The sequence below is a fragment of the Python bivittatus genome, unplaced genomic scaffold (genome assembly GCF_059951505.1).
Source record: "Python bivittatus isolate LINGU-HERP-01145 unplaced genomic scaffold, Pbiv_v1 ctg000480_np1212, whole genome shotgun sequence".
Classification (NCBI taxonomy): domain Eukaryota; kingdom Metazoa; phylum Chordata; class Lepidosauria; order Squamata; family Pythonidae; genus Python; species Python bivittatus.
Genome location: NW_028277075.1, coordinates 60,277,123 through 60,299,977, shown reverse-complemented (window position 1 = coordinate 60,299,977; position 22,855 = coordinate 60,277,123). Strand labels below are relative to the sequence as shown.

General features: G+C 39.1%; 1 protein-coding gene across 1 annotated transcript in view; it reads left to right on the top strand.

Moving 5' to 3' along the window:
• The window catches only part of SLC67A1 (solute carrier family 67 member 1), a 65,145-nt gene extending 42,506 nt beyond the window's left edge, over window positions 1-22,639 (top strand). The window contains exons 8-10 of the mRNA XM_015889046.3: window positions 14,461-14,562; window positions 19,223-19,343; window positions 22,400-22,639. Of these exons, the coding sequence (XP_015744532.1) occupies window positions 14,461-14,562; window positions 19,223-19,343; window positions 22,400-22,587 (411 nt within the window). The 3' untranslated portion in view covers window positions 22,588-22,639. The remainder of the gene's footprint in view (window positions 1-14,460; window positions 14,563-19,222; window positions 19,344-22,399) is intronic.
• Window positions 22,640-22,855: the final 216 nt, after the last annotated feature.

The following is a 22,855-nucleotide window of genomic DNA, read 5'->3' as shown; positions in this document are numbered from 1 at the left end:
TTCTCTCCCTTCGAACGCACAAACCTGGTCTTGCGAATGGTTTTCTTTTTAAGCATTAGGACAGAAAGGTGGCTGATTTTAACACTGAAACATAGGAACCAAAACTGTCTGTGTCCTGTTTGCTTTAAATCTCTTTCTCTCTGTGTATGTGCATAACAAAATAGCTTGGTTATATGGAAACTCAAACAGACACACACCCATTGTGTTTGAGAAGGAAGGAGGCATCTGCTGCAGTGGGAAGAGAGCACCATTTGTTTGTCTGAACTCATAGCACACATTCCACATTAAGAACAAACTGGGAGGGGATGTTATGCTCCTTTGGAAAAAAAGTCCCCCCATTCAAGAGGCTTTGCCTCTGCTCTTTAACATGCCAAAGACCTTTCCTTCTTCCTAAAAAAAAAAAACCCTCATTTTCTACAGCTTTGAACCATTTGTTCTGAGATCTTTTCTCTTTCAATGGAAGCACTTATCCTCACAGTGCTTTTAATCCAGTGGTTGTGAGAATCCTTCCACAGACCGCAACATCCTTCCGAGGCCACCAGGAACCCTTCCTCATTTGTTTGGAAATTGCTCAAAAAATAGTCTCTCTGAACAACACTTAAGGTTGCTTTTTAGCCAATTATGTTTCTAAGCATACAATAATGAAAATGTCTTCTAAATGATTAAAAAGCCATCTGTAGTTAATTAGCCAATACATTTTCAAGTTTATTGTTTTCAAAAATAACTATCAAAATTATTCCTTATTGTTACAGTTTTCAGTTTTGTCTTCCCACACACTTAGAAACTCACAAAAGATATGACACACCAAATTCTTAGTTAGCTTGTCCCCCCCAAACAGTTGTATAAGCAAACCATTCCCCTTATGTCAGTGCATACCTGTTTAGCAATTTCACAATTTATGACAGCTTTTTTCAATCCTATTTCTATCTTAAAAAAACCCTCCTAATGAGAGTTTGCACATAGTTCTTAATGAGAACTGAAAAGCATCATGTAATCAACTGAATAGTACCTTCCATTCAGAAGGACATTATACAGGATTGTCAGGAAATGATGTAAGACTAACTGTAGGCATCTGTTCCTAGGGAATATCCCAGTGCAGTCCATAGAAAGCAGCTGCAATGCCTTTTCCTCTTCCTCTGCACCTTCCCAATTTGGTCCCATGTCTTTTTGATGACTTTGTACCTCCTTTAAGTATGACCCATGACAAGTCCCCCAAGACTGAATGCAAAATTCATCTTTGAAAAAGCCTTCCATCTCTCCTTTAGCCAGTCATAGTCTATTTGCATTTATAGCAGATTGCTCTGGCTGAGACCAGAAGGATCTTCTCCAGTTAATTGCAGTTTTGTGTGGTAGTAGCAAAGTCTATGTTCTGCTAATTCAAAAGATGCACAATCCCATCCATGCCATAATATCCATATAATCCCTTTTCAGCTAGCCAAATTGGTCTCTTGGTAAAAACACTCCTGGCATCTCTTGATGGTTTGATGACCCAGCTTCCCAGATACTGCTTAGACTGAGGACTTGCTGAGAATTTTTTCCTGAATTTTAATTCCTTTAAAAAAATCTTCTCAATCATGTCTAAAAGTTGGGGTTGGGTTTAAGACTAAAGTAAACCTAATGAATAGGTGAGAGGAAAGAAAATACAGTCATGTGAACAGAATTTCTCCAAAATAAAACAAGGGGGTTGTGGAACAAAGTGTCTTTCTTCAAAAGGATTAATAAAAAGAGTTCTAACTTGGAGTAAAGCAATCCTGACATTCTCAGTGTGCAACATGACCAAAGTTGGAATTGCTTGTAGCACACAATTAAATGATAGCAGCGTAGGCAGGCTAATGGAAGGGATCCAGAAGCTGAGTCTAATAAGGAAATTATTCAACCATCATAATGTATAATTATTAGTGGTTGTGCTTGTATATATCCAGAAAAAGATATTGATTATAAAGTGAGGAGTTTCTTTTTCCATAGAAGAGATTCAGCTTCTGGGGAAATATAAGAGCCATATAATCTAAAATATATTTAAAAGGCACATTCCAAATCAATGAATCTGATCAATGAATTAATAGGGGGTTCTATTTAGGGACAAACTTGACATGATTTTAAAAAGTGCTCTTGCAGGTTGGTTGGTGTATACACACACTCTGTGTGTGTATATCATTCATTCATTCATTCATTCATTCATTCATTCATTCATCAATTTGGGGATTGGAGCAGAAAATTATCAGGACGGGAGCAAGGAATTAGGTGGAGTTTCTGCTTCTTTATTTGAAATCTAGAGGAAAATCGTCTCCCAGAGGTAGTATTTGTATTGATGGAAAGCTCCCCAGTATATCAATAGGAGAGTTCCTGCCTTCTCTCCAAAGCAAAGACCACATTCAGAGCTGCATTTTACCTTAGGACCACAACAAAAAAGAAAGTGAATGTTCCTTTTCTGCTTGCTATGATTTTGATCATTAGCCTTCTCTCAAACTGAGTGTACTTCTTTTCTTTAAAATCTGCAGATTAAATTCACATTTAATTTCATTTAATGCCTTATTTACTCTGGCCTTTAGTCAAGGCTAGCTCAGTTCAGGTTTCTCTGTCCTGATTTCCTCAAGATGTGATGGTCCAATTCCTGCAGTGGTGGGCGATATTGGGAGTTGAAATGCAATATTCCTGAATGTATCAGGCTGGTGAAGGCTGCCTTAGTCACTTCATGTCCCCTAAATCACTCAGATTGTTCCATATGCAGTTCAGAGGGCCCCTAGGCTATTGCCCATATAGAAACTTTAACCATAGAATCCAGTCTAATGACTTTTTGGCATGCATAATTTTCTTGTGCCATAAACATAATTTGATGCACTGCACGTTGTATGCACAAGTTCCCTCCAATATAAATATGATGAAAGGTTTTTGAAGATATATCTACACTATAGACTGTACTTGGATTTTGCAAACGAGGTGCCCACTGGAGTTGGGCAGCCAATAAATTTAAAAATCTCACTTATCAGATAATATTTTCTGAATGTCCAGGATAGGTTTTACTGCCTTACAATGAAGACGAAAAGGAGGGATTTTGACTGAAATGTAGTTTAGATACAAATACAAATCCTTCTGGTCCACAACAGCAGCTTTTTACTTCAAGTGAGGAGAAGTTAAAGCAGCAAGAAATAAGAAGGTAAAAAGAAATTGTAGCTTAGCTGGTACAAATAGCTACTAGTGTTTGGTAATCGTGTCTTAGTAATGGTGGATTCCAAGAAAGTTAGTCCTTGCAGGGAATTTAGTTTAAACCCATCACTGGATGAAATAGAAGCTAAGATTTTGGTCCTGCAGCTTAATTGTATAGGAACCAATTCCTCTGTTGCTTGCCATAGACTTTGCTTCCCATGAAGCATCTGGCATGATCATGCTATTACTGGCTGCTTTTGAGAAGAAAAAAAATGCTCCATGTACCAAATATCTCTGCTTTTTTTTTTTTTTTTTCATTTGAACATCAGATGAGTTAAAAGCAGAAATCCCCTGAGCACGATGGCTACTGTGTAACCTCTGGGCATTTCAGTGAATTTTGGGTTCTGATCTTTCACCTAACAAGAAATAAGGCTAGCAGTCTTCACCATCACTGTTCTTAAACCAATGGAGTTGAACTTACTTTAGCTTGCCCGAGTGAAGTCTGAAGTTTCCTTTTTAACCCAGAGCATTAGTATATGTAGTTGATCAGTATTTACTTTGGATGAAAAGGTGCCAAAAGAAAGCTCAATGTATCTGAGACCTTTCTACCAGGGACCCTTTCCCACTTAAACCATGGTATAAACGTCTTTTTCTGCCAAATCCTTTCTCCATGATGTTGCCTCTTGCTTATCCCAGCCCATGAGCAAGACAGGCGTCAGTCATTCTTAGCAGTGCCAGGGTTAGAGAAGGGTTTTTCTCCGTCAGCTGGCAGCCTACAAGTATGAAAACCCGGTCATGCTTTGCCATCCATTGTGTCATAGGTGAAGTCAGATGACCAGTAGTTGGTGAAATCAAAGTGGCCCTTAGTGGCCATTTCAAGATGATCTTGGCACATTGCCTTTGCCAACCTTCTGCTGTTGTCTTCCAATTGACTATTGACTGTTTTTAGCTTTGTCGTATGCTGCCCAGAGTCGCCTGTGGGGAGATGGGAAGCTATATAAATTGGTTAAATAAATAAATAAATAAATAAATAAATAAATAGTGGGACACAGCTGCCCTGTGTCAGTGACTTATCAGAAATCTGCAAGAGCTCTAGACTGCTCAGCCAGCAGGATGGCCAGTGCTTTCATTCTCTGGCTCTGAAATAGCAAAACAGTGGGGCAGGTGCACACGTGAAGCCACCATTGCTTCCTGAACAGAACATGGAGGAATATGGAAGTTGGCACTTACGGCCAATGGAAAGAAAGGAAAGGAGAGAAAAATCCTATGAACTGCTTGTCACTTCATGACTTCGATATGATTGTTTTGGTTTTTGTTGTCTTTATTTTGATTGGGTAACAAGAGAATGGGGTGTAGGAGGAGGGCAGAGAAAGGAGTCTAGAGAAGATGGACAGGATCCTGCAGAAAGATCCACCCCCATTCCTGCCTTAGTGCCATGACTGGCAGTTTCTTCTGCTGACCAACAACACACAGGAGAGAGAGAGCAGCAAAGCTCAAGAGATCAACCCGTTGCATTGCTTATGGTGGGCTGCGGATGCACATCAGGCCAGCACCATTCGGAAACAGGTGACAAGTAACACAATAGAGGTAGGAAAGAACAGCAGATTTCGTGCAGGTAGAATTTTCTCCTGATTCAAACGTGAGCTGTTAGCACTTTATCTCGGCAGTGGGGAAAGACCCACAATTACACGTGTTGACCCCAGACATTTTAGTCTTAAGTTCTTTACTGTTGATGTTTTATTTATTTATGCTGCTGCTATGGCTGCTTTAATTTTAGATTTCTGTATGCCATCCTAAGCATATTTGGATTTGTCAGCATGCAATTCATTGACCAATCATTCAGTAATTTTAGATGTGGAGTTCTTGGTGCTCTCTAAGTTGCTTGCTTGTAGATGTTTCATTACCCAACTAGGTAGCAGCACCTACCTAGTGATGTTGTTCATTATGTTACCTAGTTGTGTCTGCAAGCAAATAACCAAACTCAGAGAGCACCAAGAACTCCACAGTTCAACCCTGAGCTATAGATATTCCCTTCTATTAGAATTTTAGATGTGCTAAAGTAATAACTATTCAAAAATACAAGATATGTGCTTTCCACATAGTCAGACACACTTTATTGTCCCTTGTCGTGTTCCAAGGCTGAGTCTATTTATTTCACATAATTCATATGTTGCCCCAATTGTAGACTCTAGGCAGGTCTATAAGGGATGTATGCACTGGTGGGTGCAAACAAAATAGATACTGTAAATGGGTTGAAATCTCCTTTTGGTTTTAAAAAAAAGCTCTGCTAGCCAGCGATATGCGGTTGTATATTATCAGTTTTGCAGCCAGGACGTACAACAGTTGTATGTCTTTAGTCTTTTACCTAGGCACTTTTCCCAATATCTCTAACCATGATTGCCATATCTAGTGATGGGCAGAGTGAACAGCAATGGGTTCCAGACAAATGTATACTTTAGAGGCATCAAGTAATCAGACTTACTGTATGGGCACTCCCATTGTGCTGTCTTTTCCACTATAGCCAAATCTCTCAAGTTCACATAAAAAGGAAAGAAAGGAAAAGTAAAAAAAAAAAAAAAAAAGACCCTTAAGTAATCTGGTCCTTTGCATGCCTGTTTATCCTCTGCTATAGAGAAAGAGAAAATAACAAAAACTCTTGTCAATGTTATCCATGCTAAATCCAGCTGGTGTTGATCTAGGACCTACTAGGTGCAGCTCAGGAGCTAAAAGAAGGGATGATGCTGAAGTTCCTTCTAGTGGAAAAACAACAGCCCACAAGCTCTGCAGAGCTGCACCACTGCAAAAAGAAAAGAAAAACTGTTTTGTTTTTTGGGTTACCTGACAGCTGAGCTGGAAATAAATTAGCTCAGCTTACACTGTGGGATTATGTCTTCAAAATGTAGAATTGGAAGGGGCTGTTTAGTTCATTAAGGCCAATCTCTGTTCAGTGCAGGAATCCAAATCAAAGCATCCCTAGCAGATGTTCATCTTGCCTCTGCTGGAATGTCTCCAGTGAAAGGAAGCTCACCATCTCTTTTACTATTAGGAAAAGCTATTTAGAAGAAAAAAACATTGAATTAGAATTTGCCTTCCAATATCTTCAATCCATTATTTAGTGTCCTGCACTCAGTATCAAGACAGAATAAGCATTAACCTTCTTCTATGTGACATCTTTTCAAGTGTCTAAAGAATGCTATCATATCCTTCTTCTGTTGTCATTTCTCAAGGCTAAACATGCCCAGCTTCTTGAAACTCTCATTATAGAACCTCTGTCTAGTCCCCCAAACATCCGTATTGCCTTTTTCTGAACCAGCTGTAGTTTGTCTGACTCTTTTCTTAAATATGGTGTTTAACACAGTACCTAAGGTAGGGTTGACCAACGCGAGTTCTGTAGAAATATCTTTGTTCTCCATTACCTAAGAGGATTTAACAGACTCAAGTTATAGATCACTGGAATAACGTTAGAAGAAGCATCTTGACAATAAAAGGAGTTTGACAACCGAAAATAATACTGCTTCAGATGCAATATAAAATGTCCAGCATGAATAACAGTATCAACTCATAAAAATACACTGCCATTAGTGAATCAGTTTGGATGTGAAATAATCATTAATCAAATTGTGCTGTACCTTATAGTTGCAGAATTTTAACATCCTAAGAATCATTAATAAAGTTGGACTAAAGTTGCTTTTTCCTCATAATCTCACTTGGCCAGACTTTTGATCTGGCTAGGAAAAAGAAATCTTGCTATAAACATGTACTGGCATGTGTACATGTCAACCTCCTCCAATTTATTTTTAGAAACATTTTCAGTCTCCTGGCACTGAAAAAGACTTTGTAATGCTATATTTTGGTTTTGATTATGCTGTTTTTAGCTGTGGGGTTCCTCGTGTATGCTATTGAAGCTTTCTCTCATCTTTGCAGTTCTTTATGGCCAAATTCAAAACTAAATGAATGGTGTCCATTAATATTTGCTGCCACTTTTCTACTGAATACAATAGACATATACTGCAGTATATGCTTGCACACTCCTCTGTGGATCTGACAAAAGTGACCCACCAGAACCAGCAGTTCTGGTTTCTCTGTTGTAGTCTTTGGAATAATATTGCAAAAACTCAGTTGCGTCCTGTAATACTACTCAATGTAAATTAAGCTGAATATTGATTTCTTAAATTCCAGTAGAATTTTATGCATGGTTGCTATGGCATGCCTTTTTCAGTTTTATGAATATGATTTATGAAGGCAGAAAAATTGTGTAGAGATTATAATCTCTACACAATTTTTCTGCCTTCATAAATCATATTCATAAAACTGAAAAAGGCATGCCATTATTTGTTAATAAGTGCATTGAGGTACTTCCCAAGATTGGCTTCCTTCCAAAAAGGAGATTAAAGTTTATCTCCACTGTGTATTTTTCTACTTTAAGATCTGAAAATATCAGCTGGATTTATGGTGCAGTTGCTATTGTTAATGGTGCATGAAAGAAAGACAGACAGTTTTCACCCTTTGAATTTCTTTGTTGGGAGTTTCCAATTAAATATTTCCACTGCAGATTCAGAGGCTTATATGGCTTTGAAGAAGGACAAAGACAAAGTTGTTTCACCTGCAGCTTGTGTACATAGCCAAGGGCGGCTCTTGTTATGTCACTTGCAAACTATTTCCTTCCTCTTTTGTGTATTGATACTAGAACAGATTCCTGTTAAGGTAAAGAGCTTTCTCTTCATACTACTTCAAAGGAGGTCATGTTACAAAGGCAAACACATTTTAGAAGGTAGGAGATGAGGCCCACCAACTTGCTTGAAGTGGCCAAAGGAAGTTCAGTGTGGAAATTAAGCATTTTTCAATATGGACTTCTGAAAACTGTAAGGGGAGTTAAATACCAAAGGTATTCAACCAAGTCTCTAAATCAATCCACAGTTTTGAAAACAAAATTCATCCCTGTGCCTGAATGTATCCATTATCTGTTTCCAATGCATACTCTTCCATTCCTAGGGACACAGAAGACTAGAAGAATTGCTTGGAAAGCTAGTGGTCTACAGAGAAGTTGGTGTGGGGCAATGTTTAGTCATACACAGTCAAGCTAACAATGGGAAGAGCCAGATTCAAATCCCTATTCCTATCATCTTCAGGAATTGTAGAACTACCAAATAGTGGGGAAGGCTGCTATATATCAAAATAGAGTAAATCAGAAATAAGCAATAGCTAAGGATTGCTAAAAGAAAAACTCACCATCATTATAAAAAGTCAAATTCCAAGGATCCTTTCAACACATAGGTGTTACAGGAAAGTTACAGGTAAGAATTAAAGACTATATAACCCTATCTATTATAACATACCACTGCTGAGTCAGTGACCCTGAGCTCAAAAAAATGCCTGAAGTCTGGTAAGCCTCCACTCTTTAATATAATGCCTGATGGATGCAAAGGTGTGATTCTTGTGAGCTAGCAATTCTTTCCCACAGTAACTAGTCTATATAGCCATTATTCCATGGTACATTATATTGCATGAGGTTGCAACATGCTTGTGACTGCTAAGCAGTATCAGGTAGAGCAAAACTTCATGCATCTTATCTACTGTCCATAGGAGAGACCCATGAATAGTTTTGTTCTGTTGTGCCGGTAATTTCCAGAATTGGAGGCTGCAGAGTATATCCACCTTCATTCCACATGTCCATGATTCAGCAGCATTCCATATAGTGGCATACAATTATGCTGACATGGCTACAGGCTAACATTTGGGTGTTATTACACAATCATTAGTTTAAGAAACTTGGTAGCACTCTCACCTGATCATTTCCTTTTAATTTCCCAGCTGTTGTCAGGTGATACGGGAGAGAGTTCTAATCTGCTGAGTAGTTCAACATCTCATTTCCCTTTGAGCTCCTGTAAAAATAGGAGCTTGCTCAATTGCTTTGGTTAATGATATCCTTCTTCTCATGTGAAAGAGACATTTTGTCACTTCCCTTTTGAAAAGAGGATGCAAGATGTCTTGGTCTCCAAGTGTCACCTTTACTTTTGCAGAGCTCTTGGGGCAGATCCCAGGCAACTTGGTATGTATGATGATGGCATACTTTATAACCAAATGGGTTTTTTTCCCCTCCCCTATTGCAATGTGACCAAGTACATTCATCAAATAATGAATTAAATGATTTGCAAATATGAGTTCAGAAACCTATGCTTTTCCTAAGAAAAAATGTTACATTCTTATTTCTGCTTCTTTAATGTTTCCCATTTCAGTTAAATTCTGGTTACAAGAGTATGTGTCTGCATGCACAGAGTATATTCCGTAGCAGAGCCCATGCTACATATCTAGAAGCACCCATGTTCAGTTGCAAGCAAACCCATGGAGGACTAGAAAAATTCCAGCTTGGAACATTAGAGAAGAATCTCCAGCAGTCAGCATTAACAGTACTCAGCTAGATTGGGCAATGATCTATAAAAGATAGTTTCTTGTGTTAATCTAGGCTATCATACATTATAACATCAGCTGTGGCGTGTGAAATATTTTGCGTGAGCAGCCTCCCAGCATGGTGCCCTCCATATGATTTAAAGTCCACTTCCAGTAAGCCCTTTCTCATGGTTTCTGCAGTTTATAGGAATTGCAGTTCAAAATCACCGGAAGGGTACCATATTGGGGAAAGACTGCCCTTGAAGGTTACTCTTGTTGAGTGCTATCCAGGAGGAAGAAAGAGTTATGTGCCTTTCTCAGTAAAGTATTGCCAGCCTTATGCTCAGCACTGTGTAGGAAACTTTCTTTTGAAGGGCCAGAATATTCTGTTCCAATACAAACCACAGTATCAGCAAGCCTCATGGGGTTGAGAGAACACATAAGTCTGCCTTTGATCCATCTGGCTCAGAGAGACACAACCTCTCCAGGGCTTCAGGTTTGAAAAATCACCAATGCAGCTTCCAGAGGCTCCCTAAAGTTCTTTTCAAATACATGTAATGTGTCAGAAAGGGAAAATCGTTTAACACATGAGACCAAAGGTAGACTAAAATTCAATTTTGTTTATCTGAAACATAAAGGAAATCCAATCAATTATACTTTTTCTTATAGTCCCATTTCTTTTGGGTAGTGTGGCCCCAGTACACTGATCAAAGACCAATGTACTCCTTGACCCAAAAAGCATAGCTTCTCCCTCATTCTGGCCCAGTATTGTCTACTATGGCCAGTACTCTCCAGATCTGAGCAGAGATTTTCCCCATCACCTACTCTGAGATCTTTTAAACTGCAAATACCAATAATTCTCCCTATGAAGTATATGTTGTAATAATATGCACCACATTGGTCTTTGGTACAGGATTCATTTTAGAAGGTTGCCAGATCCCCTTCTTCTTGATTTCCACTCAGTGCTGGGAGCCTTTCCCCCTTTTGTGAATTACTTCATCAGCTGCCATTGATCAACATAACATACCTCATAACACGCCATTGATATAACACAAAAAGAGGAGAGTTGCCATTTTGCTTAAGTTTTGCTCTAATAGCAGCGGGGCCCTCATCTTCCAGGCATGAATAGAAAATTTTTATGAGACAAGTCTTAAGAATAATGCATCAAGATAGATTGTGCTGCATTAAAGAATCACACTGATTCTTTAGGAAAGCTGTTTGAAATGAACATAGCACTTCTTTTCTTCTTCTCTTCTGATTTTTTTTCCATCGCTCTTTTTTTCTAAAAAAAATATTCAACTGAATGGTGAATTAATTATCAGCAGAAATAGCTTTTCTGTTGATGTTATTAAATTAACAACTTTTCATGGCCTGTGTGTCAGCATGAATGAATAACCATTCAGGTAGTTAGTCTGGAAAGTGAATTAATCTACTTGTATTAAACTGACCTATTGTATCATTACAACCTAAAGCTCCACTCTGTAATACATTTTCTAAGAAATAAAACACCATTTTCACTGTCCACTGAATATCTGCTGTGAGCCCCCTGTCCTGGATTATTAGAAGCATTCATTCTGATCTGAAGAGGCAGCAATAAAATAATACTTCTAGAAGATCCTGACTTGTGTCTGCCTTACAGCCTCTTCTTCCAAAACCATTCTGCTGCCTGCAGTTGACCATCATAGCCATCATGTCTAGGCGTGAACTGAAAAATTATGCTCACAAACCCCACCCCCTAAGTCTGCCACCTTGACCTGTGGAATTTTTATCTCTTACATTTGCTAGCCAACTGTGTAGAAGTCTTTCCTTTGATAGCCGCACATCTTGTTCCAGTCCAAGCTGCGATATCAGCGCCCTGTCTGGCTGCTTTTCACATTACATTTTCCCAGACTGCAAGGCAAAACGTAGGTGGTTTTGCTGCCACACTGACATTGATTAGATTACCTTTATGCATTACAATTTTTGATGGATGGTAGAACTATTGACATTCTTTCCCCATCCTCCTTACCCATCTATCCTGTTTCAGCCGAAAGAAACATTACAAAGCCAGCTTCTGCAGTTTTCATTACTGTCGGCGGTAGTCTTTCCTGATCAATAATTTAAATGGGTGTTTTGTATTCTAAGATCTGCTCCAGCAGAATAGCAGATAGAATAGCTGTGCAACTTGCTTGTAATTGTGATGCAATCATCACTGGACTTCTTATATTGTTGATGCTATTTTCTTTGTTTACTGAATCCTTTTTAGGGAAAGAAGCAATCCAAGGCAGGTGTTTGTGTGTGTAAGGAGAGCGCGTGTAAATAAAGCCAAAAGTATTCAAAACTAGGGCACTGTCGCAAGTAATTCTGCGGCTGTGAGTGATAGATCGGATAAGCAATCCTGCACTGGTTATTATTAGTATGTTAAAGAGCACACTCTGATGGCATGGTCTGAATGTCAACAGTGAAATATAACTTAATTAAAACAACAGCCATAAAACAATGCTGGCAGACAAGAGTAGGCTTCTGATTTTCCAATAGTCATTTGGGATTTTACAGGAACATTTTGCAATTCCATTCCATGCAACAGCACCCCCCCCCCAAAAAAGGATCAAGGGATAATAGTAACCCCAACACTTCCCATGGCCCCATCAGCTGCAAAATGACTATCTTTTGTATTGTAGTAGAGTCAGTGTAGAAATGAGTGTGTTAGAAGGCATGTCTGTGGAGTCTGGGAACCAGCCCTTAGGGTGGGGAAAAAATCCAATTAAAGTTCAAACCCTATAATTACTTGTTTAGTACAGTGGCACACCCAAGGAAGAAACCTGTGCATTTAAGTACTATTTTAAGGGATGATTGTGTTGTCATCTATATCAATTTATTGCCTACTTTTCTACGTTTGAGCTTGCTCTTTTTTCAAAAAGCTCTTGGGTGGCTTCCCATTTAGACAGTGGTGAGATCTCTCTCCATACATCTGCAAGACAGAATTGGATCACGTGTTCAAAGGACAGTGTCTTTAAAGTGGTTGAAGGGATATGTCAAGACTGCATCTACAACCTTTTCTTTAAGAAGAAATCGCAGAGGAACATATAGAGAGGACAGCTGGTGGATATGTTTGATGACCTGCCTGGTAAACATTTGAATCTTGCCTGCCTAGGGATATTAACTAGGCAGTATGATCCCAGTTTATGAGACCTAATTATTAAACTTCCACCCAACTATGCTAAGCCAAAACCTCATTTTATTCTTGCTTTACTGGACAACAGTGGGAAGAAAAGCTTCAAATCTGTAGGACTCTAATCTTTGCCAACAGGCAGCTTGTCCAAGCAGAGTAAGAAAATTGACAGTTCTGCGACTCAAACACCTAATGAAGAATTAAATTTCTGTTGGTTCCTTTTTAATGGAACTTTATGTGTATAATGGTGGGACATGGATGAATTTTTTCCCAAATGTTGGTGTAGAAATACACCTATTTAGTAAGACTCTGAGCACTAAGTTGTTTTGCTGTACAGTTGGATTCTAACTGATGTCTTTTCACTGGTAAAGTCTCTTAATTGTTCTAATTTTCTTAACTGTGTACCATATCAGCAATATTTAAAAGCAGGGGGTGAGGGGAGTTAAAATATTCTTACTAAGCATTCGTATTTTGACTATATACACTTGAGGAGGATATTGAACTATTTCTCCTCATGTCTTCAGTTTTCAGAGTAAAGCAACCAGGACCAAATTTTCTAACTTTTTATTATCAAGAAATTTCATCCAACTCAAAGAAAATTTTGGAAAATTTGTACCTGTCAATCTTACATTCCAAATACACGATATTTCTTAAGAGCTTTAATTTAACCTTAGAGCAGATTCCTGAACTTGTGATATCAAGGGATTGATATTAAAGCACTGAGTTCACTAAAATTTCAATCCTATTTTGGTATTGTTGGTCTTAATGGGTATTGTTGTAATTTGCTGGGTTTTTAAAATATTTGTTGACATAATACCACTTTTTAAAGACAAACCAGGAGACTGAGTTCTAGGCCTCCCTTTGGCACGAAAGCTGGCTTGGTCACTTTGGACCAGTCACTCTCTCTCTCAGCCCAACCTCACAGGATTGTTGTTGTGGGGAAAATAGGAGGAGGAAGGAGTATTAGGTAAGTTTGTCACCTTGAGTTACTTATAAAGTAATAAAAGTGGGATAAAAAAATCTAAAAAATAAATAAAAATAAAATCCTGATTACTACTTTGACATTTCTCATTTTAATGACTAACATGATGAATTATTGTCAGAACCAGCTGTTGTCTAATTTAGGTAGCACCCCATGCCCATTCTTCCCAAATTTTTAGGCACTTTTCCAACTCAAAATGCCTTCCCAGCTGCTTTTTCCCCACGTTGTCACAAATGCTTGTCTCCTGTGACAAATAAAACATTGGAAAGAATGGTTAAATGGTTAGAGGTGGGAACAGCTTAGGGGAGGATAGTAATGAGAGAAGAATCCTGTCCCTTCTCCAAATGGCTTTAGTTAAAAGCCATCAAAGTTCCATTGCATGCATTTATGTGTAACATTTTCTTAAGTTGTGATTTCTTTATATTATCAGCATAATATTTCTTTGATCCATTTGAAATTCTATGGGCACTCCTACAAAATTAATGTGATGATGGACTTGATCAATTGCAAAACACCTGTGAGCACCTGTGAACTTCATATTCATTTTTAAATATTCATTAAAAAATAAAATAAAATTAGGGTAGAAAACATGGTGTGTGCTACAGAATGTATTGGCAGGCACCTTAATCATCCCTGCCTGCCCTGTTGGGGATCCAAGTGATAGAAGACATGAACATAGATCTAGTGTAGTTTCTGGATCTTGTTACTCTGCAGAAGCTACTGTTCAGTATGAGGCTGTATTTAACCTAGAAATTTCAGAGACTTTGATTTGTCTGTTTTTTTCTCTTTGCCCCAGGTTGTCCAGGGTGTTGTAATTGGAAGATTAACCAACCGCTATTCTGATCGGACTTTGCTTATGCTGAGTGTCATTGTTTTGTGTGGAGTTGGCACTGCTATGGTAAGACAACACAATTTGGTATCACTTCTGATTACAAAGTGCTGGAATAATGTCCACTGTAGATTGTGCAGTTGAATGTTAGAAAAGTAATGGGAACTTTTATAACTGTAGTGATGGTCCATTCATATGGGCAGCAATAATCCCAATGAAATAGTGAAAATATACACTGTTTTCCCAAAATCCAAAATGCAGTCTGGCTGAACTGACTCGTCATTTGGGTTCATATATTTAAAGTTAAAAGGTTCCTTTTATCAGTCTGGCCTAGGACCAAGAATTTCTATTATATGATTTCTTGGAGTTTAACAGTAACATGTTAACATGTGCGCAAAATAAGCTTTGATTTGGAGAACAAAGTAAAGTTTAGTAAAAGTACATTGAGACACACAGACATATACACACCCTTATCTAACTTTTGGTACACCTGGGAGAAAAGGCTTACTCTAGCAAATAGACCACATAAACTTTAAAGGGAAGGGACCAGAAATTGTTTCCCATAATTACTATTGATAGAAAAGTGAGGCTGAAGTCCTCTTTGCAAATAAAACTTATTTGAAAGCTCTGAGCTTAAGCATCCAATAAGAAAATGTCTATCTCTTTGCCTCCGAAGGAAAGAGAGATCTTGATACAACCTGAACTAAACACCAGGAACATCCATGCCTGAACAAAGTGTGCAGCCGATAAAGTTACTGATATAAAAAGATTTATAAGGAAGACGTTTAACAAAGATCTCAAGTTACACTCCCCTCATCCACCCCCGTGGAATCACTTCCCCTCAGTGGCCTCCAAAATATGCAGGGCTGAAATTAACTGAGGCCAGCTGTGTTGAAAAGGAGCCCTGCAAAAGTTTAGGTACCAGATGAAGGAAAAAGAATGAGGTGAAATAGAGAGCAGTAAGAAACAAGATGCCCCAGATTTCAAACTGGGGCCAGACAGAGTTCAACCTGATAAGGAGGCATCTCGAAAAGAAGCGTTGGTCTTGGAGAGGAAGCACAGCCCAACAATAGAAGAGCTACAGGAGGTTCAGGCTCACTTCAAACTAGTACTTAGGCGACAGTTGAGAGGAAGGATTTTCTACTTGAAAGCCTAAAGAGCTGTTACTAGTTAGAGGAGACCAGAGGTAAAGAATTATGACCTCTCAGTGTTGCTGAACTACAACTCTTCACTGACCCAGTCTCCTAAAATGAGAATGTTTTAAGTTGTCCTCTAAGTTCATGAATATTAAAAGGCACCACTCAAATTTATTTGGGGGGAGTCCTGAAGCACTAGAGTCTGGGTATGTCTGGGTATGTTTGGGTATGAAATGTAAACATCAAGCATTCTCTTGGAGCTTAGTGGGCTGCTCTTGGATTTTTCTCCCCATCCCAAGATCTTGAACTCCATGTATTGTAAATGCAAAGAAAAGGAAGACTGGAGGCAAAGCATTATTTTATTTTCAGGAAATTTAAAAGGTGTATTTATTTACAAAGCATTCTTACATTGCTGAAGAGAAGGCAAGGCAGCAGTTTGGGGTTGGACGGGCAAAGCAAGAAATTGAGCTTTAAGAATTAACATGTAGGGCAGGGGTGCTCACAGGGTGTGGACAAGGAAGTCGAGGTGGCAGCCCCAGAGGTGCAATCAAAGTTCCATCTATTTTTTATGTGAATTTCACGTGCAACTCGCATAAAAAATTGGGTGTTTTGGTTGCACTGTTGTCGCTGTCATCTTGACTTTTTTTTTTTTACCAGTGGACACCATTCATATAACAGCCAACAACAGCCACTTGCTTTTTACTTCCTTACCTGTATTTCCGCAAGCCTTTTCTAGGATCGAAGACTTTTCATTCAAGCAGTACAACCAACAAGCTCAGGAAACACTCATTTACTGGGCCACTGACTTCAAAGAATTTTTAAAATAGCAGGGGTGGAAAGCTCATATGAACATTTTGCCATCAGTCGCACAGCTCCTCGGAGTCTAAAAAAGGCCCTGGTGTCTTTTGCTTTATTCCCCATGACTCTTGTTTCCTTATTTCTGTGGTCAACCATTCATATTTTATGTTATCATTAAGCATCAGACTTTGCATTATCATGGCAGCAACATATTTGATTCCTCTTGTCTCCTGCTGCATACTACAAAATGAAAAGGTAGATGGTATGATAGCCATGAGTTATGTTTTTATCTCAGCAAGGGAGACTCAACCTCAGCAACTTCAAGATGAGTGGACTTTAGCTCCCAGAATTTTGGGAGTTGAAGTAGACTCATCTTAAAGTTGCTGAGGTTGAGAAACACTGCTCTAGACAAAACTCTGACCAGGCACAACTTGAAATGAAACACAGATTATTGTAAAGATTTGTTCTCCAAGCTGTATCAAAGATTGCATATTACTGGTGCTTTAAGAAACAGCAAATTGTCTGTGAACAAGGCAGATAAGGAGCTATCACATAGCAGAACAAAGTGTTGGTCTGTCTCATCCACTATCATATGGTGTGCATACCAATGACTTTCTACAAACAAATCTTTCCCATCAACTGCTACTTGATCCTTTCAACTCAGAAAGCCAGGGATTGAATTAAAGACCTTCTGCACACAAACTAGGGTGTCCACCACTGAATGTCTCCCCAAAACTGAGGAATTCATAGAAAGTCATTCCCAAATCTAGAGCCTATGTCTATGTGGAATGAAGACTTTAAGCATCTATACTACAGTAGTAGAAAATGATTGCCCTTGCCATACTATATATGCAACTGATCTGCATAACTGAGAGACATACTAGTTCATTAAAGTTCAGTTACGTTACTTACAAGAGAGCAAGCCAAACTGGTTTCCCAAATCCTAAGTCCCATGTCCCGCCTTTCATATATTTTGACGAGCATGATTTAATGTTAATTACCTGTGCTGATATTGCTGTGCATATTGTATTAGGAAAATATCATATTGCAAAGTTTGGCCCCAAGATAATTCTGGGAAAGGGTTTTGAAAAAGAACCAAGAAAGTACCTAAATATACTGCTTTCTTTCTTGAGCTAAAGCCGTGTTGGGAGAGTATTTTTCTCATATACAGTGTACACCAGTGCAGGCTGATACGGCAAACTTTGAAGGTAAATGATTGAATCAGTCATAGAAAATGTGATCCCCAACAGGCCCAAGCCATCCTCTCAAGGCTCCATAGAGTCCTAATTCTCAGGGGATCAGTTATCCTAGAAGATAAGTCACTTTATGGATATTCGAAAGTCCCTGGGGAAGATGGTAACATCTGATGGAGAATGAACCAGGCTGATGAAATCAAAGCCCGGCAGGAAATATCAGATCAAATTTGTTAAAATCTGGTTAAGCAGCAATTCAACCCAGAAATCTTATTCAGAAAGTATAAACTCCATGGGGACAATGTACAGTTCCCAGAAAACCTTACTGGCCCAAACTTTGTTTCGTTAGGATAATTATAGAAAGATGTCTTAGAAGAGCACTAAAGCCAACAGAGTGACAAAATCAGTACAGTGATTAGTTCTGCCGTCTGCATAGAAACTTCCTGGATTGTTAAAAGGCCCCCATGTGATATGGCAGTCTTTGACTCCTGTGAGGCTGGAGAAATGAATATTCTGCTGATACTTATCATCTAGGTCAGAAGCTGTTGGCAGGGACCCTCGGGTACTAATAGTTCTTTCCCATTAGGAATAGCCTTAGTCTTCTCATCAACTGTCCATTGTGTATTTAAACTAGAAGAATCCTAATCAAATCAGAAATGAAAAAAGTAAGCAGTGGTCTGCTGGAAGGAGGAGAAATACATATTAGTAATGTATATTAGTAATAATCACACCAGCATGTTGTAAGGGTTACAAGCTTCATCTAGAATATGTAACTATCTGAAGATTTGTGGCAGGTCAGCTGATACTTCTGCTGAGACTGTGTGAAGATCAAGAGAAGAGAGTAATTTCTGTCTATGTTGTTGTGTAATAGTGGAGGAGGAGATGCTATAGATAGCATCAAACAAGCTCCCCATTACTGAACTAACAGTATCAGTTCTCCTGCCAACATCAGCAACCTTCATCTATGAGGGTAATTATCAAGTCAGTAACCATGGGGTGGCTCAACGTTGGCTATGATACCCACCAACCCTCATAACTGCCACTGTGGACTTAAAGATATGGATAGTAATTCCAGCCCCTGTCATCTGCATGTTGCTGCTGCTAGATGTTGTGCTAGTGAGCCATCCTGTTCCTGTGATAGTGGTTCAAGAAGCAGAGAAAGTGAGTTGTGTCAAGTCCAAAATATGTCAGGTTGCACCAGAGTCTCCTGGGGTGAAGAAACAAACATCAAACAGTTTAGACATGCCCTGCCACTAACTGAAATACACAGACATGCCCCGCCATAAAAATCTAATACTAACTGCCTAAACAAATATGAGCTAAGCATCAGTGGCCATTTGTTTCAGTTCATCAGGACCTGATAGCTGTCCCTTTATTTAACAAGCTGCCTTCTCCTAAGCAATCAATATTCTGCTCTTTGGAAAATCTAGCCCAAGTCATTTATGAAAATAGAATGGAACAGAGTAGTTCCTCTGCACTGATATGTTTTGGGACAAGTAGATTTGAAAACATTTGTGGAACCTGAAACATTGGTAAGAAGATCTTCCTGAATACAAATATCTCATTTTTGAGACCTGCTCCTGCTTTTCCTCTTTTTCACAGGTCCTGATGACCAGCGTATTTCACTATTGCCTCATTGTGCCCCCCATGGTGTTTTCCTTCAGTATTGTCAGTGTCATTACTGATATCATCCTGACCAAATCAGTCCCTGCTTCTGACACCAGTAAGGTTAACTCTTTTCCGTTTCTGAATAATGTTTTCTTTTGGATGTGCTGCTTGGTTTTGGTTCGCTGCTTTCAAAAGATGTGTGTTGGCAACTGTCTGGTACATCATGCTCTGCCTAGGAACTTTTGAAAGACCTGCAGTAAAAGTAATGCCAAGTTCCAAAGTCTCTGCAGATCTCACATAATTGGATACAGAAGAAAAGGGTCATCCCTCCTGGAGTTGCATATCTGCCAAGCCAGTGAATGCTAGTTAGAATCAAAAGAGCTGGAGTTTCAAAAATGCCTGCAAGGGAGCCAGTGACCCATATTACTTAATGACCCAGTTGTTAAAGAAGAAATAAAATCTTGCAGCATTTCCTGAGATTAATTTTCTAGTGAATGTTTACGCACAGTTCTTTCTGCCTGGACTTTGGATGATATGTGATCCTGTCTGCACTTCAAGACAGGTCCCACCCCACCCCACTCCACCCCATCTTACAGCCAAGCAACTCCCATACCTAAGTGCTGCTTTCCTCAACTGGCAGCTCCAATCAAAAGTCCATCAGAAGTCCAATTCATAGCCATTGAGATTATATGGAGGATGATGGCAGTGGGCCACACAGGGAAGGGCTGATTCTCAGAGCTTCAGGTGTCTCAGATGCTTCCTTTCTGAGGAATCCCTAACGATACACAAGAACTCTCCTTAGCTGTTGCTTAGGAAGCAATACATTATTTTTATGATGATGGTTCCTAATAATCTGCTGGATTGGATGTTAAGATGTATGAATGTTGATAAGATGCCCAGAGAAGATGATGATGATGATTGATGATGATGATGATGATGATGATGATAATTTAAACTTGACTATCTAAGTAAATAAACATTGGGAAGGGTCTCACTTCTCTGAATCAGATTTTAACAAAAACAGCTGAAATTAAGTTTGATATTGCTAGACACATCTGTGCTTATGGCCTGGACATCCTCTGCACTCGCTCCTTATTGGGTGCTATCCAAAGCTTTTGAAATGAAGGGGGAGGGGGGGGAGGTTGAAAGCAGCAGCTGCAGCCAGCCCAGAGTGTTTCTCAAAAGAGCTTTTGTAAGGGAGACGGAGCCTGCTCAGCTTGCTTCCTTGGCCCAGAGGGCAACCTGAATCACATAAGGAAGCCAGTTCAGCGGCTTATCCTGAGTCTGATTTGCATAGATGATTATGAGTTGACAATTGAGAAGGACTGCTTACGTCTGCTTAACAGCAGCAGAAAACTAGAAACAGGGCTTAGGGGCAGAGTATACCAGAAATAGGATTTCAGGGTCCAAAGGAATGGAAGGAAGGATGCCCGTGTGCCTGGATGTTCGTACATATTGCAAAAAGAACAGTCTATGGATTTCCAGCCCAACCCCCATTCAGTGAGTTATATATATGCGTGTCACACCTGACAGCAAGCGGGGGCTGGGGCTGGGGGATATTAGATGGGGAATGAGAAGTCACCAGCTGAAACATGTTTGGAATTTGTGCTATATTTAAGTTTGAGGTTTTGAACTGAACCACAGAAGAGCCTTGAACATAAGCTTATAGCTAGCACAGTTCCTATCCTATCACCTCAGTGCGAAGAAGGGCTGGCCTTCAAAGAAAGTCAGTTAGGGACAGCATGTGCCAATGGAGAAAAATATTAAACATTTAGGCTATTTTTGCTACATCCATTCCTAGCAATTACTGCAGTGTAAGTGACTCCCAAGCTAACACAGTTATTAAAAAAAGCTTCAACTCCCATTTTTGGCCAGGGGCGGAGCTGCACGTTACCTCTTTCACCAGTAGATTTCCTTCTTCACACCCAGCAGTGATAACCTGTCAGTGGAGAGCATCCCATTAAATTACTGGTCCTCTTGATGAACACTGGGTGTGCAATTATTTTCATTCTTGCTTTGCTGTCAAACAGGTAGTAATCTTCCAGCCAGGAAAATTTCCATATAATTTAAGAAACATAAAAGTACATCAAATAGATCTTTATAGGTGATGCTCAAATCAAGTGAAACTCACCATGGAGCTAATACATAAATCATGGTTTCACTGATCAGGAATGAGCTGCAGCCTCTCTTCTATATATCTTTCCTTTTCCTACTCTGGATACAAGAAATATGAAACTTCTGCTTTCGATAAAGTGAGCCATAATTCTGTGTTATGTCCAAATGCTATTACACCAGCTATTACAAAAACCAGGAACTGAAACCATAGTCACATGATATCTATCTAGCATCTATCTATCTATTGTAAGGTACCCAGGGTTTCAAAAGCCCACAAAATTAAAGCGACATTCAGCCATATTTGCACATATTAAATTATTACGAAGATCAGTAGAACAAAACTAAACATATATATATATATAAACTTTCTGGAGGAAAAAAGGAAATCTACTGTAATGCTGGTAAAGTAGCAAGTGCTATATTTAAAAACTGACTGCTTTCATGCATTATTTCAATCGCCCAAGAAGTCCAGCAATGTGTAGATACTACAAAAGCATATTTATATACTGATTATTGAGGTAGAAGTTTATTAATTTCATACTCTGCAACTACGTCACCTGAATTGGGGCCAGCATTAGAACAGTCCTGTTCACAGAACACTATTAAGGAGCCAGTGAAGCAATTGGGGAAATACCAAAGAGTCAACTGGTCAAGTCAGTTAATCCCCAATTTGTTAATTTTAACTAGCACACAGGGTTAAACTAGCTCCACCCTCTGAGTTGTGTTGTGGGAACCCAATCTATTGACCTTATACATGCCTAGTCATCTGAATACCAGGGCTCCTGGGATTCCAGGCAATTCCTGGAGAAAGTGGTTGCAGATAATGTATTTCCAAAATGCTTAGCCTGGTTGTGGGCTGAGAGAACCACTAGTAAAGAGATTTGACTGGAAGAGAGGCTGACTGGATCAAGTATGTTCTAGGAACAGAGCCCATTTACAATCGGGGTACATGTATTTAAGACTTAAGACACTGATCTTTTTAATCCACTGGAACTGGTACAGATCCTAAAATGAATTTTGATCTATGCTGGCTGATTTTTCCATCATTTCTCATAGGTGCCATGCTGGGAATCAGTGCTTCAGTTACTCCACTGATACGGACATTTGGCCCAACAATAGGAGGATTTCTATACAGAAGATTTGGGGTTTCCTCCTTTGGTTATTTACAGCTAATGGTGAATGTATCTCTGTTTTTTTATCTGTTGAAGAAGAAGATCCCTCAGAAAGAAGAGAAAGCTCAATGATTAATTCCATGAATATTGTTGATACAAAGAATAAAGAAGGGTCATGTTTTAAGTGTATTTTCAGCCGTTTGATTTTCGGCGGGTCATATTTGATAGGAAATAGATAATTTGTATAAGCATACAGGAATGTTTGCACAAATTGTTGGGCAGGAATTTCCAAAGATAAGAAGAGTTGTTGGACCAGGCAAAAGCCCAGTCTGAGTTTAACCCATATTCTGCTGTTCTTAGAGATGTTTCCAAGGGCAACTAAGAAGCCCGCCATGAGAAC